Source organism: Halichoeres trimaculatus, unplaced genomic scaffold (genome assembly GCF_033239565.1).
Source record: "Halichoeres trimaculatus isolate MK-OKI-2021-1 unplaced genomic scaffold, fHalTri1.1 fHalTri1_scaffold_13, whole genome shotgun sequence".
In the NCBI taxonomy this organism is placed as follows: Eukaryota; Metazoa; Chordata; class Actinopteri; order Labriformes; family Labridae; genus Halichoeres; species Halichoeres trimaculatus.
In genome coordinates this window covers 33,164,502-33,177,951 of record NW_027437191.1, presented here as the reverse complement: position 1 = coordinate 33,177,951, position 13,450 = coordinate 33,164,502, and the positions used below count along the sequence as shown (strand labels likewise).

Below are 13,450 nucleotides of genomic sequence, written 5' to 3'. Positions count from 1 at the left end.
GGCTCCTGAATGACTTAAATCCAGGTGAGATGAGGAAAAATCGCTCAAATGAAGTAAAGGCAATCTATGGGTAAGACTTAGATAATTCAGTGATCTCCTGTGCAATAAGTTGAAATGACTAACAAAGGCGTATTTTTAGTATTGGATGTTCTATAATTCTAATTTATCTAACATTTGTAGAATTAAAATAGATATATATTTTTTAACCTGTGAGACACTCTCTGGCCTGCATTACACAAACAAAAACAAAAGAAAATGTGATGAATTCAGAATAAAAGTATAATGATTACTAACTTAATGTGGTAGGAGCACAGTCAGTTTGACAAAGAACTGGTTGTTAGGATGGATGCGAAAAACTGTGGTAAGCTAAATGATTAATTTGAAGACTCAGTGCGGTGCGGTGACACATCTTATTGTGTGAGTCCTGATATAAACAAAGACCTAAAAAAAACAAGAATCCCTACAGAAGACAGGAGTTTGTTTCCAGTCATTACACTAACCTCAACACTTTTTCCATCAAGCAGGAGACCAATCATTTCTGACGTGCTGAGTCATGTTTATGAACTAATTCTTCAATAAAAGTGATTTTATCAAAGAAAAAATGTGTTTTTGTGTCCTGTGTGAAACTTTTCTCGACTGATGACAAACCTATATTTGCTCTGACCAGTTTTTAGCAGAGGAACTTTGACCTTGGCTGGATAACAAAGAAGAAGATTAGTCAGAGTGAGCGCTGAATGTGGTATTTGTTTATTGAAAAAACAACAACATCAAAAAAAACTCAAAATAAAAAAGTCACACACCGTTACATGCTAACAAAAGTTATCCAAGATCAACATTTTTTTTGTGGTGTTGAAAGATTCATTTGATGATGTTGAATTCAAAATGTTTAGCTGGTTATGAGTCAGAGTTAGCCATATTTAAATATTGCAGGGTTAGGCTTAGGGACAGGTGATCACTGACTGGGCTTGTCCTCAACAGGGTTGTCCTCCCACATGGGTTTAAGGATGTGATCTGGAACCTTCTCTATGGCAGTCTGATGTAAAAGAGAGACAAAGTCAATCAATGACACATAAATACAGAAACATCATCATCAGATGGTTGGACTGTTGCTAGTGTATGTCTGACGCTTACCTTTGTCACCTCCATGGCTACACCTTCAGGGAGGTTCCTCTGAATGTATTCCAGGTAAACCTGCACCGTGGAGCCCGTTAAATGAGACAGCTGGAAAACAAGGACAAGAATCATGACCCAGAAAACACAAACCACAGGTGATTCAACATGGTTAAGTTTTTTTTAATTTGGATTTCGTCCCCAAATTATTTTTACACCCATTAAAAAAACTTGTATACAAAGGAAGTTTTGAGGTTTTATATCTTTTAACCTATAGTGTGTTGTAGCGTGATGAAATTTAGCAGGGGCACAGACAAAATCATGCAGAAGAGATCAAATATTTTAAAGGCACAAACCAATTTCTTTGCTGTTAAAATATGATAACAAAAAATATAATAAGATACATTTGAAGTCTTGGTACCTCAATGCAGCGGTAGTGCGTCCTCATCTCATACTGGACTCTGTGCTTCTTGAAGATATGAACTGACTTTAAGACTGTAAGCCTGTCAATGTCTTTGGTAGGTTCATATCTATAGAAGAGAAATTCAAGAACAATTGCTTAAAACTTGTCTTTATGACATGTTAGTGATTTTTGTGCAGTTAAAAAGCAGCTTTATACAATAAATACTCACACTTTGTTGATGTTGATGCCCAGTTCTTCAGCGGCCATTGTGGCGAAGAACTCATAGCTGTCCAACACAGCTTTGTCATGACCTTTGACCAGCAGTGACACTCTCTGAAACAGTGTATCTGGCTCCTCTGTGACAGTAATCTGCCAGGAAACAAATGTAATCCAACACGTAAGGCAAGGCAAGGCAAGTTTATTTCTATAGCACATTTCAGCAATGCAATTCAAAGTGCTTTACAGGCAGAACAAATTATAGAAAACAATTAAAATTCAATTAAAAATGAGATCAATTAAAAAGATACAATAAAACAAACAACAAAAGACAAACAAACAAACAAAAGATTAAAATAGATTTTAAAACAGATTTGAAAAACAGATTATAAGATAAAAACAGATTTAAAGATAAAATTTGCAGTGCAAAATTAAAGACAATATATTAAAATGATTTGTTAAAATGCTCTAATAAAAGGCAGCTGTAAAAAAGTGGGTCTTCAACCTGGATTTAAATGAGCTCAGAGTTTCAGCAGACCTGATATTTTCTGGCAGCTTGTTCCAGATATTTGGAGCATAGAAGCTGAATGCTGCCTCTCCATGTGTAGTTCTGACTCTGGGGACTGAAAGCAGACCTGATCCAGAAGACCTAAGTGGTCTTGGTGGTTCATATGGGATCAAAAGATCACTGATGTATTTTGGCCCTAGTCCATTCAGAGCTTTGTAAACCAACAGGAGTGTTTTAAACTCTATCCTCTGACAAACAGGAAGCCGGTGTAAAGACCTCAGAACTGGACTGATGTGATCCACTTTCTTGGTCTTTGTGAGGACTCGAGCAGCAGCGTTCTGAACCAGCTGCAGCTGTCTGACTGATTTTTTAGGGAGACCTGTAAAGACGCTGTTACAGTAATCAAGCCTACTGAAGATAAAAGCATGGACCAGTTTTTCCAGGTCCTGCTGACTCATCAGTCCTTTAATCCTGGACACATTCTTTAAGTGATAGCAGGCCGACTTTGTAACTGTCTTAATGTGTTTGTTAAAATTCAGATCTGAGTCCATGACAACACCCAGGTTTCTGGCATGGTCAGTGGTTTTTAACTGTAACATCTGGAGCTGCTCACTGACTTTGACTCTCTCTGATTTGGCTCCAAAAACAACAACCTCAGTTTTATCTTTGTTTAGCTGGAGGAAGTTTAGGCGTAAATTAAAGGTGCAACTGTGAGCACTTGAAGAAAAAAAGCAGTAAGATAGTAGATTATGTGTGTACTTACTGATGAAGGTGCAGATAAAAACACTGATGCTGTGTGGAAGGAAGTGCTGGCTGTCACTGGGAGATGTGGCCTGCAGAGAAAGATGAATAACACTTAGCAGAATCATTTTAACAGACAATTATAATTCCAGAGGAAGAGGCCGTTTCCTACCTGATAATACTGCATTTCCGGTGAGCTGAACCAGCACCCAAAACTCTCAATCCCTGAAAATGAGTGTTAATAGAATATGTAAACATTCAGAAATGACATTTACAAAACAACCATCGTGCTACAGCTGCATTCAGCCACCGGGACAGTAAGTTTTCTAACAAATACGTGACACATGTTCTATTTTTAGCCGCCATGTTGGTAAACCGTTAGTGTATGTTGCCCAAAAATAGGAAAAATGCGTTTGATAATTTACCGAATGTGAGATTTCGTTGAATATCCTTGCCAGAGAGCATAATTCACGTCTGAGGTACATGGAGGCAGCCATGTTTTTCTGAGAAGGTGGAAATCAGGAGGAGTTAAAAGAGACAATGCTGCCCCCGTGTGTCCTGGAGGTTAAATGATCGATGTTTTTGATCAGTATTTCATGAATTAAATACAAATATTGTTTCGTAATCATGTAAATATGTCACAATTCTGACTTTTGTAACTCCAAGTTTCGACTTTTATCTTAGAATATGGCTTTTAATTTTATAATGTAATTTTTTAATCTTAAAATTGTGATTTTTTTAGTCTCATGCTGAGAATTTTTTATCTCATAATTTTGACTTTATGTTGTATGTTGATTCCATAATTTTCGTTTTTAATCCCATAATTATGACTTTCTTAAAAGGAGATGTGTTTCTGTTGTTGGGGTTAAACTATGGAATGATGCAAACATAAATATAAAAACCTGCAATTCATGTTATACCTTCAGAAAAATGGTCTCCAAAGTTATCTTTGAAAATTTTAAGTGTTGATCATGTAATGATGTATCAATGTTGATTCTTTATCTTTGATTATTTATTTATGTATTTTTTGAGGTAGCTTATCTTTGTTTAAATATATGGGCTAGGCTCAGATAAGCATTTTGCTTCTGCCTATGCCTTTTCAGTCACTACTCATTAGAATTCTGGTTTGTTTAAAATGTCTATTTTGTGACAATTATTGTAAAATGTATGTTGACTGAATAAAAAACCCTAATAATCCTACTATTCCTACTACTTTCAATCTCACAACTATGATTGTTTTCTCATAATTTTGACTTTTCTTCTCATAATTATGAGTTTTATCTCCTTGTTTCGACTTTTGTCTTACCATTATGACTTTTTAATCTTAAAATTTTAACGTTTTATTCCCTTATTGTGACAGTTAATCTCATAATTTAGATTTTCCTTACATCATAATTATGACATTTTAATCTTATAGTTTTGATTTTTTTCTATCTTATTATTTGGACTTTTAATCTCATAATTAAGACTTTAATTTTTATAATTTAGATGTTTTTCATCTCAAAATAATTATTAATTTTTTTTTAATAGTTTTTGAATCTTAAAATGGCTTTCTATCTAATTTTTTTTCGACTTTTTATCTCATAATCATGACATTTTAATTTCATAATATAATTTTTTTTAATCTCAAAATTATGACTTTTTAGTCTCATAAATTCGAACTGTTAGCTTGTGACTTTCTATCACATTTTTTTGACTTTTTAATCTAATAATAAGAAATTATTTCTCATAATTGAGACTTCTTATTTTATAAGTTGGACTTTTTAATTTTTTTTAATTTCATTTCTTATAATCTCATAATTATGAATTTTCTTCTCAAATTTTTTACTTTTCATCTCATTATTAAGAAATTTTATCACATTATTTGGACTTTAATCTCGTAATTACTTAGAGTTTTTATTTCTTTTCGATTTTAATCCTATGCTTTGATCTCATTATTTCAAAGTTTTGTCTCTCAATTATGACTTTGCAACTTTATCATTTTAGCGTTTTATTCCCTTTTTATGACTTTTAATTTTTCGGTTCTCCTGTCTCATAATTACAATATTTCAATCTCATAATTTCGTTTTTTTCCCACTCTTATTATTTGGACTTTTAATCTCATAATTAAGTGTTTTTTTTAAATTAGGACTTTCAATTTTTTAATATAATTTAGATGTTTTTTTAATCTCATAATTATGATTTTTTTTCATCTCACAATTATGACTTTCTATATCATAATAATCACTGTATTATCCCACTTTCGATCTTTTATTATTTTGATGGGCTTCCACAGATACAGGCTTCCATACGTAGACAGCTTCCATTACATTACAATACATTAATGTATTGATGTGAACTGACAAAATGTAATTGGTCTGAATCACGTGCCTGTCACGTGACACAGCTGTCGGGCCCTGCGAGCGGACAGAAGCAGGCTGCAGGCGGAGGGAGAAGCAGCAGTACAGAGACGAGGTAAGCGTTCACAGCCCATTGATGGCTCTCCGGCTTTGTTGACGACAGGTCTGGTATTTTTCTGCTTGTTGGTCCGCAGTGTCATCGACATGCCATTGTTTAAAACAGCTAAATGCTAAAAAGAAAAATATCAACTTCGGAATAAATTGTTGGCTAGCTACTAGCCGTAGCCTTAGCGACAAGTGCCAGCGGCTGATGGACGGAGCCAGTATCCGTTCAGGGTGGTTCGGGTTCAGCTAGTTAGCTGGTCGGTTAGCCGGTCAGCTAACATGGATTGTTATTGAGGATGGGACAGCTCAGGCAGACAGAAGCGTTAGTCACGTTTCCAGGCATCTCGGCGCAGTATTACTCCACAAAGGAAAAAACAGGAAAGCTTAACCCCGGCGCTGAGATGTTTTGATCCATGAAGCCCACATAGCTCTGTATCTTTATCCAACATCCAGGATGAAGCTAGTTGGAGCTAGCAGGCAGCTCAGGGTGATTGCTTTTTTTTTTTTTTTGCATCATCTTACGGGCTTCGGCTGTGCTCTTAAGCCGTTACTATCTCTGGGTCTTGATTTTTTCGTCGACATACTTTAATGTTATTTAATTAAACGTCAATGACCGAACATTAATGAGCTGGATGTGTTTGTGGATGTGCTGCTCAACCGCTTTCTTGTCATTTTTTGAAATTACAGTAGAAAATGTTATATTTTTGATGACAGTTTAACCTAAAAGTCGATTAATTTCCTTTTGTTCATTTAGTCTCATTTTATCACAAGTGGACCCCTGACTGCATCACGAATCCAAACGTCCGTCGGTATCTACAGGTTTACCTCAGCAGACCTCGCTCGGCTCCGTTAGAAAACATCATTTTTTATCATTTGATGATTTTAAGATAAAGCTCAAACCTCGTCGGTTGTCTTATGTTGGTTATTTTTTAACGTTATTAGCGTGTAGCTGCTTTGCTACATTAGTTTAGCCTGATAAAACGGTGTTACATGATGCATGGTTTCTTTTCAATAATTCAACAATTAGTTAAATACCCTTCCGCCGAGCAGGATAGTCCTGAAGTGATTGCACAGTGAGTGGTAATTTTAGGCTCGCGCATTAATATTTAAATTAACGGCTGTGGGTGGCGGTTGAAAGCTTGGAGCACTTTCCCTCTGCTTGTTTCGTGACACAGTCCGCCTTAATATCGACGTTTAAAGGGGACATATCATGCTGATGCCTGATTTAATACTTACATATGATATAGTAAATTTGAAAACAAAACCTTTCACCCCCTGAATTTAAAAAAAATGAGATGTTGTATTTTTTCTCATATCCTAGAACGAGATTTGATGCCTCTGAAAATAGGTCATTGACAGTTGGCGCAAGATTTTGACCGTCGTGACGACACGAGGATCCTTTATTTTTATTGGAGCGATCTGATAAAGCAGCTCCTCCTCTGTGATGTCAGTTAGTCACACAACCGCCGCCGAGGGATACACCCACCAAGAGCCGACCGACTGAGTGCTGGATGCAGGGACTCTGCTCTGCTGAGCAGCTTGGCTTTACGTGGTGAATTAGCAGTTAAAACACTGTAGTAACCTGGACCACAATAATGCTGCGGTAATAACATAGTGAGGAACTGACGGTAGAGGCGATCTTTAGACGACACTTTCAGCATGATGGATAAAACAGACAGAGAAAAGTGAAGGAGCAGGATGGAGCCCTGTCATAGAAATAGTTTATTGGTGAAGTCTGCCTATATTTCCACGTATAGACTATACATGTTACAGTACCGCTTTGACTCACCACACTGAAGCGTCCTGAGATGATCTGTGTCCAGGTGGATTTTCTTCCTCCTGAGCTGCAGAACTGTCTGGGTCTGACTCGGGGTCCAATACAAAAGGACGTATCCTACACTCTGCCATTTTATTAGTGCTATCAATGCCTTACGGTGAAGTTTTGGCAAACAGCAAACTCGCTCGGTCTGCTCCATCCAATGTGGTGATTTTGTAAATACTGCCATTCTGCAAAAACCGCCCCCTGGCTCTACCCCCTCCGCCCCTCTGATAGAACTGACCAATCAGAGCACAAAGGGCTGTGACGTTGCGAGGTTACTGGAGGTCATTCTGGAAATGGAGCGTTTCAACGAGATCTTCAGAATGGCCTAAAATGAGGATATTGAGAACACTATTGTGGGGAAATGAAGGAACTAAATGACTTGTACTGAGGGCAGCTTGTAGTCTGGCATAGTGAAAAGGAGAAACAAGCATGATATGTCCCCTTTAACGAAAAAAAACTCCTCTTTCTCCTTTTTGTTATCAAGCAGTCCTCCATGGGATCCTCGCAGCGGGTTGAAAAGGCAGACAGGCTGACGTGATGACGTTACCGGGAGAAGCAGCTCTCCTGCCGGCTCACAGCTGATGGAGAGGAGTCCCTGCTCCTCCTCTCACACACACGGCCGGGGTCGTATGAGGAGGACGCGGAGCCCAGAGATGATACACTGAACTGGACAGTACCGCTTCCCTCATCAACTTGAAGCACTGACCCCGTTTGATGGAATGGATGCCTTGCCTGTTGATGAGTTTACAAGATAAGCTTTTTGGTTTCGTGGATGTTTATTTGAGTCTTGGATCCGCCACAAGGGATTTCTAAGTATTTCTCATCTGTTGCCTTGTCATTGAAACATCATCAACGAGGTATTTCACGGATCTAAATCATCAAAATGACTTGAAAGAGTGCCTTTTAGTTGTGTATGCAGCCCATTGGCGATATAACACCTTCAGTCCAGCAATGTTTAACCCCACAGTTTTGTGACCTCAAGTTTTTCACCTTTTATTACTGCAAATAACCAGTTAACCGAGGGAAAACGTAAGAACTATGCACCGTTGTCTCACACCTGACACAGAACCAGTAACCTCAGCGGAGGAGAGGCGCTCCTAACGGTACCGACCCCTCTGAAAAACCTCCCGCCTCCCTCTGGGTGATATTTTATTTTTCTTTTAAACCCAACGGGCTGTGTAGAGTGCTGCAGGGATGTTCGCCGCCGTGGAGCATGGCCCGGTCCTCTGCAGTGACTCCAACATCCTGTGCCTGTCCTGGAAGGGCCGCGTGCCCAAGAGCGAGAAGGAGAAGCCGGTGTGCAGGAAGCGCTACTACGAAGAAGGCTGGCTCGCTACCGGCAACGGGCGAGGGGTTGTCGGGGTGACGTTCACGTCCAGCCACTGTCGACGGGACCGGCCCACCCCGCAGAGGGTCAACTTCAACCTCAGAGGACACAACAGCGAGGTAAGTTTGATGACTTCATTTTAAATGTGAAAACAGCTTTAAAACACTGTGATGCTACACTTTTCCTCCACCTTTTCCCATCTGAGGCTGTTTTTTCAGTACAAATACCAGCTGATCGTTGCCCACCCATTCCCCTTTATGTTTACAAATGTTCCCCACGGTGTGTGTCAGTGCTGCGACCACAGGTTGTGTTTTCTCCTCTGGTGGGTGTAGCTGCTGGTCAGATGGAGCAAGGTGCTGTGTCAGCTTTCCCTGAGGCAGCTGAGCGGAGAGTGGATGAGTCCCCACAGAGAGGGACTGAAGCACAGTGGAGATGTCATTTAACTCGGCCCACTTGAATTTGGTAAAATTTCCTCTGGCAGCTTTGTTGATCAGTGCAGTGTGGAGGAGGTTAAACCACGCTCGCTCTGATTTACCAGATATGAGACGTTGACTTGTTCCATCGATGTGCAAGAACTGCACCACTGTTTGTTAGATGTCTTTGTATCTAGATCCTAATGAAGTGTAATTTGCCTTTAACTGTCACTGAGGTTTCATGTCAGATGGTGGAGGATTTTTGAACATTCATAGTCTAGACTCAAATTTCAGTGTTCCTCTATTTTTTTTTTTACCAGGATCTTCTTCATGTAGTTTTTTTTGTTTGAACTTTCATATAAATCTTCTTTAAAAAAAAAGTATTTTTTGCTTAAATACTAAATTCTATACTTGTTTATGTTTTAATTCACAAAAAATTAGGGATGCACAATATATCCATATCGGCCGATATTTTATTGGTATCGGCCGATATTTAGTCATTAGCTGCCTGCATTTTCAGAGCATCTTGAACGATCTTTCAAGACCCAAATAATCTTGTTTTCTCTGACTATGTAAACACCAAAACTACCTAAGAAGTAGGACTGGGGGTAAACGATTATTTTTAAAACAATTAATCGGGCGATTATTTAATCGATTAGTCGACTAATCTAACGATTAATTGGACGATTAGTCTAACAATTATTTTTCTGTTGTTCGATTATTTCAAAACCATAAGGTATCCAAATACGTGCCAAAACGATCTCTCTCATAACAGCTAATTAAACAACACTGTTTTGCACAGCAAAATGCAAAATATAGAATAAAATTATAAAAAATAAAAAGGCCAGTCTGTTTACTCTTACAGTCCAATAGGGCTGCAACTAACAACTATTTTTAAAGTCAACTAATCTATCGACTATTTTTTCGATTAGTTGATTAATCACGATTATTTTGTGTTTCAACCTAATGTGGCCTTTAAAATGTGCAGACCTGTAAAATTCAACCTGTGTGTTGCATTTTCACTGCATTTACCCAGAGTTAGGTTCTCATCTCTGATTGGTCAGCCCTGTGTCATGTTTGTTTGTCTTTATTTCATTCATGATGGCATAAAAAATTTAAGTAGACTACTATACAAAGAAAATAAATAAATCTGAAAATGAATGAAGCAGGTAACAGGGATATTAAGTTGTTGTATGCAGTGTTGGACAGACCGCTTATCAGTGACTTTGGGCTTGTTTTCTAATGTTTATTTGCTTATTGGGGCTTTGCTCTCTGTATGATCCCGTCTGACTCTCTCCCAGCTCTCCATGACAACGCGTTTAGCTTTGTTTCTCTACATGCGCTATTTGCTCATGCTCACTCCGCCCTTCCTCCTCCCGCTGAGTGTTACTGCTGCAGTGTGAGCTTGAGAGTGAGAGCCCCCTCAGATAAATGTCCTCTCTTTTCTAAAGTTAGGGGAGTTTTGACACTAGTTTGTGACTCAGATCCTGAAAAACTGTCTGTAACAGAGTGAAGGAGACTCTCTAGATCACGTTATCAGACGCTAAACTCCGGGAGCTGTCAGGCTGTCCAAGCCGGAGACGCAGAGCCTCCGTCAGCGCACAGTGCTCTCTGGGAGTGGAGATTTTTCCTCATCAATATTCCTCATGTGTGAACTTAGTGATCTTTTCCCATTAAAGTATCCAATAACACAGCACCTCATGCTGTGAACTGAAGTTACAGATGAGTATTACCCCCTGGTATTTGATTTCACCATGTGACAATGACAATGAAAACAATAATACGACGCGTTGACTATTAACATTTACGTCGATGAATTTTTATGGTCGACAAGTCGATTATGTCGACTAATCGCTGCAGCCTTACTAAGAAGAATGGACTCTCTTCTTTTATGTCTCTTTTCCTGTTTTTGATCCAAAAAACAGACAAAACGTACTTTGGCTCCATCCTTTGATCCTCTCCATGGTCGTCTTTTCTCACTTTTTTTTTTTTTTTACCAATATCAATATCGGTAAATATCGGTCATAACAACAATATTGATATCGGTATCAGCCAAAATTGTCATATCAGTGCATCCCTACAAAAAATACAGCTTTATTTATTACTCATATCCACATGAGGCTGCATGGTTGGATTTAAAGGTTGAACCAAGCAGCAAACTTCTAAAAATATGAGGCAGTGCAGGAGTGTTAAAATCTGCAGTTCATCGAGTTTCCTCTTGAGGCTCAGGAAGTACCAGAAATAATAATCATAATAATAATTAGGGATGGGCGAGTACTGATATCTTTATCGGGTATCGGGCCAATACCAGCCTTATTTAAGGTATTGGTTCTCGTTGATGCCAATACCAGCAGCCGATATTTAAGGGAAAAAAATCTTACGTTGAGCAAGTCGTCCTTGCAGGTATTTGCCGCTAACAGCTGCTCCAGCAAATGTGCGTCAGGCTTTGTTCAGACAACGTGAATGAACCAGGAAGAGTTAACAGTTAAACTTTTTTTATGTAGCACTTCAGGTTATTTGAAAAAATACAGAAGTACTAGTAGTATTGGTACTCAGTATAGGTAAATACTCAAGAAGGTGTACTTGTACTGATATCGGTCAAAAAAAAGTGGTATCGAACATCTCTAATAACAACACATTTTATCTAAAAGTGCCTTTCATGACACTCAGGTCACTTTAAAACTTGTAAAAATTTGTATTGAAGGGGCAGGACTAGATAAGCTTGTTTGCTTCTTTCTGTTCCTTCTCAAACTGGTTGCTGTGCATGTGTTTGCACTCACATGCTTAATTTGTTAATGTACTGTAGCAGTACAGTTTGGTTTACATAGTACTTGTTGGATTTGGTTGTTGTTTGTTATTTCTTTATTTCCTTTTGTTTTCTGTTTTTTAGGTTTGAGATAAATAAATCAAAAAATAAATAAATAAAATAAAAATAAAAATCAACAAACAAACAAAAGTAAAATCAAGTTAAAATGAATCAGTGGGATTAGAAAATAACATACACAGCTAGCTTAAAAGCCGTTTTCCCAGCAGAAATAAAAATGTTTACAGCCTGGTTCAAAGAATATCTCCTTGGTGAATAGCTGGTTTCTCTAATAGCACACACTGTATGGAGGGGGGATGTTTTTCTAACATGGCAGTTTAGAAGAAATTAAGATCACAAGTTCGCCCAATCAGAGGCCCAGCTCTGCTGTTCGACAGAGGCGTGCGCCCTGTAATAGCTGTTAGTGTGGAGGCTCAGAGCCCGCCCCATTTCCAATATGGCCACTGACGCTGATCTGCTTCAAAACTCAGGCTGTGTCCGAAATGGCATACTAACATACTACATACTACATGGTCGTTGTGTATATACTGTATACTACATACTATAAGTATGATTAGAGTGCCAACCGTTTACACCGTAGTATACTACTCGGTTTCCCATGATGCATTTCAAAACCTCCGATGACAAAAATTGGAAGCACACATAAGTCTATGGAAGCACACCAGGCTATCATATATCTCAGTTGATTCGCCATATTTGAAAGTTTTAAGAACATTTTAGGCGAGAAAGTCATCACGTAGAAAACCAAAATGTGGTCATTTGGGCCATAAACCGCACGGATACAAATTTAATTTCGACATTTCGGACATTCTGTTAAGAGCGCCAATATGCTATCCAAGAAACTTCCGGTCCGCTCCCAAACAAGAGCCCAATTTACAAAAGCGTTAAAGAACTTAAAGGAGATAAACGGGTGCTTTTATTTTGAAAACGGGAAGTTCGCTAGTGGATGATTTTTAGCTAACACCGGTCTCAAGACGAATTCATCACTCTTCAAAAAATTAAAAAATGTTTACTGCTCGCAGACACCGAAGACGATCTGTCCGTCGCCTCAGGCACTTTATTTCTTTGTACTTACGTTTAGGTTTCCCTGTAGAGCTAAGTCCATTTTAGTCGCTTCTCATCTTGTCATCTCATTCTGTATTTACGTTTATAAATACGGGGCTCGCGATTCACTATGGGGCGTGTCAGTGCGACTAGTATGCCCACCTCCCATACTTCAAATTTTTACCAATATAGTATACATCCGGGTATTTCTCGCGCACACAATCTTTTCATACTATTTAATGTGAACGCACTACATACTATTTTTGACGTCACACTTAGTATGAGTAGTACGTTAGTATGCCATTTCGGACACAGCCTCAGTTTCAAAAACAAACTTTATTGGATGAACAAATGGATTAACCATTAAATAAAAATGAAATAAATGGATAACATGAAGAGAGCTTCTCTAAATCAAATGAGGCTTTTCAACTTAGTGTCTGTCCAATTTTTTGTTGACATCCAGAAACAAACAGTGTGGACATTTAGCACCAATTAAATACAAATGAAACTAAGTGAAAAGGCCAGAACATGTCATGAAAATAGGAACTGTCGTCTTCTTTTCTGCTCTAGATTTTCTATAAAGCAAAAAGATTGAAGC

At 38.3% G+C, this 13,450-nt stretch overlaps 2 protein-coding genes across 3 annotated transcripts in view; one reads left to right on the top strand and one right to left on the bottom strand.

Annotated features, from left to right (window-relative positions):
* Positions 1–731: 731 nt before the first annotated feature.
* mrps10 (mitochondrial ribosomal protein S10) lies at positions 732–3,550 on the bottom strand. The gene is made up of 7 exons (XM_074684788.1): positions 3,404–3,550; positions 3,151–3,203; positions 3,001–3,070; positions 1,743–1,882; positions 1,532–1,640; positions 1,132–1,221; positions 732–1,033 (listed from the first exon to the last, which is right to left on the bottom strand). The coding sequence occupies exons 1-7, from the start codon at positions 3,473–3,475 to the stop codon at positions 953–955; spliced, it is 615 nt and encodes a 204-aa protein (XP_074540889.1). The 5' UTR covers positions 3,476–3,550; the 3' UTR covers positions 732–952.
* A 1,811-nt stretch (positions 3,551–5,361) lies between these two features.
* Positions 5,362–13,450, top strand: part of tulp4a (TUB like protein 4a) — a 48,438-nt gene continuing 40,349 nt past the window's right edge. The window contains exons 1-2 of one of the 2 annotated variants that reach the window (XM_074684787.1): positions 5,362–5,432; positions 7,732–8,690. In XM_074684787.1, coding sequence (XP_074540888.1) covers positions 8,439–8,690 — 252 coding nt within the window. In that variant the 5' untranslated portion in view covers positions 5,362–5,432; positions 7,732–8,438. Of the gene's footprint in view, positions 5,433–7,728; positions 8,691–13,450 lie in introns of both variants that reach the window. The other variant, XM_074684786.1, reaches the window with a different exon arrangement.

Bases quoted from the DNA above. Each gene is read 5' to 3' on its own strand.
- mrps10 (XM_074684788.1), bottom strand. From the start codon at position 3,475: ATGGCTGCCTCCATGTACCTCAGACGTGAATTATGCTCTCTGGCAAGG. The intron at 3,071-3,150 runs GTAGGAAACGGC...CTTTCTCTGCAG, and splicing joins CGGAAATGCAGTATTATCAG to GCCACATCTCCCAGTGACAG. The intron at 1,641-1,742 runs GTGAGTATTTAT...TCTCTTCTATAG, and splicing joins GGCATCAACATCAACAAAGT to ATATGAACCTACCAAAGACA.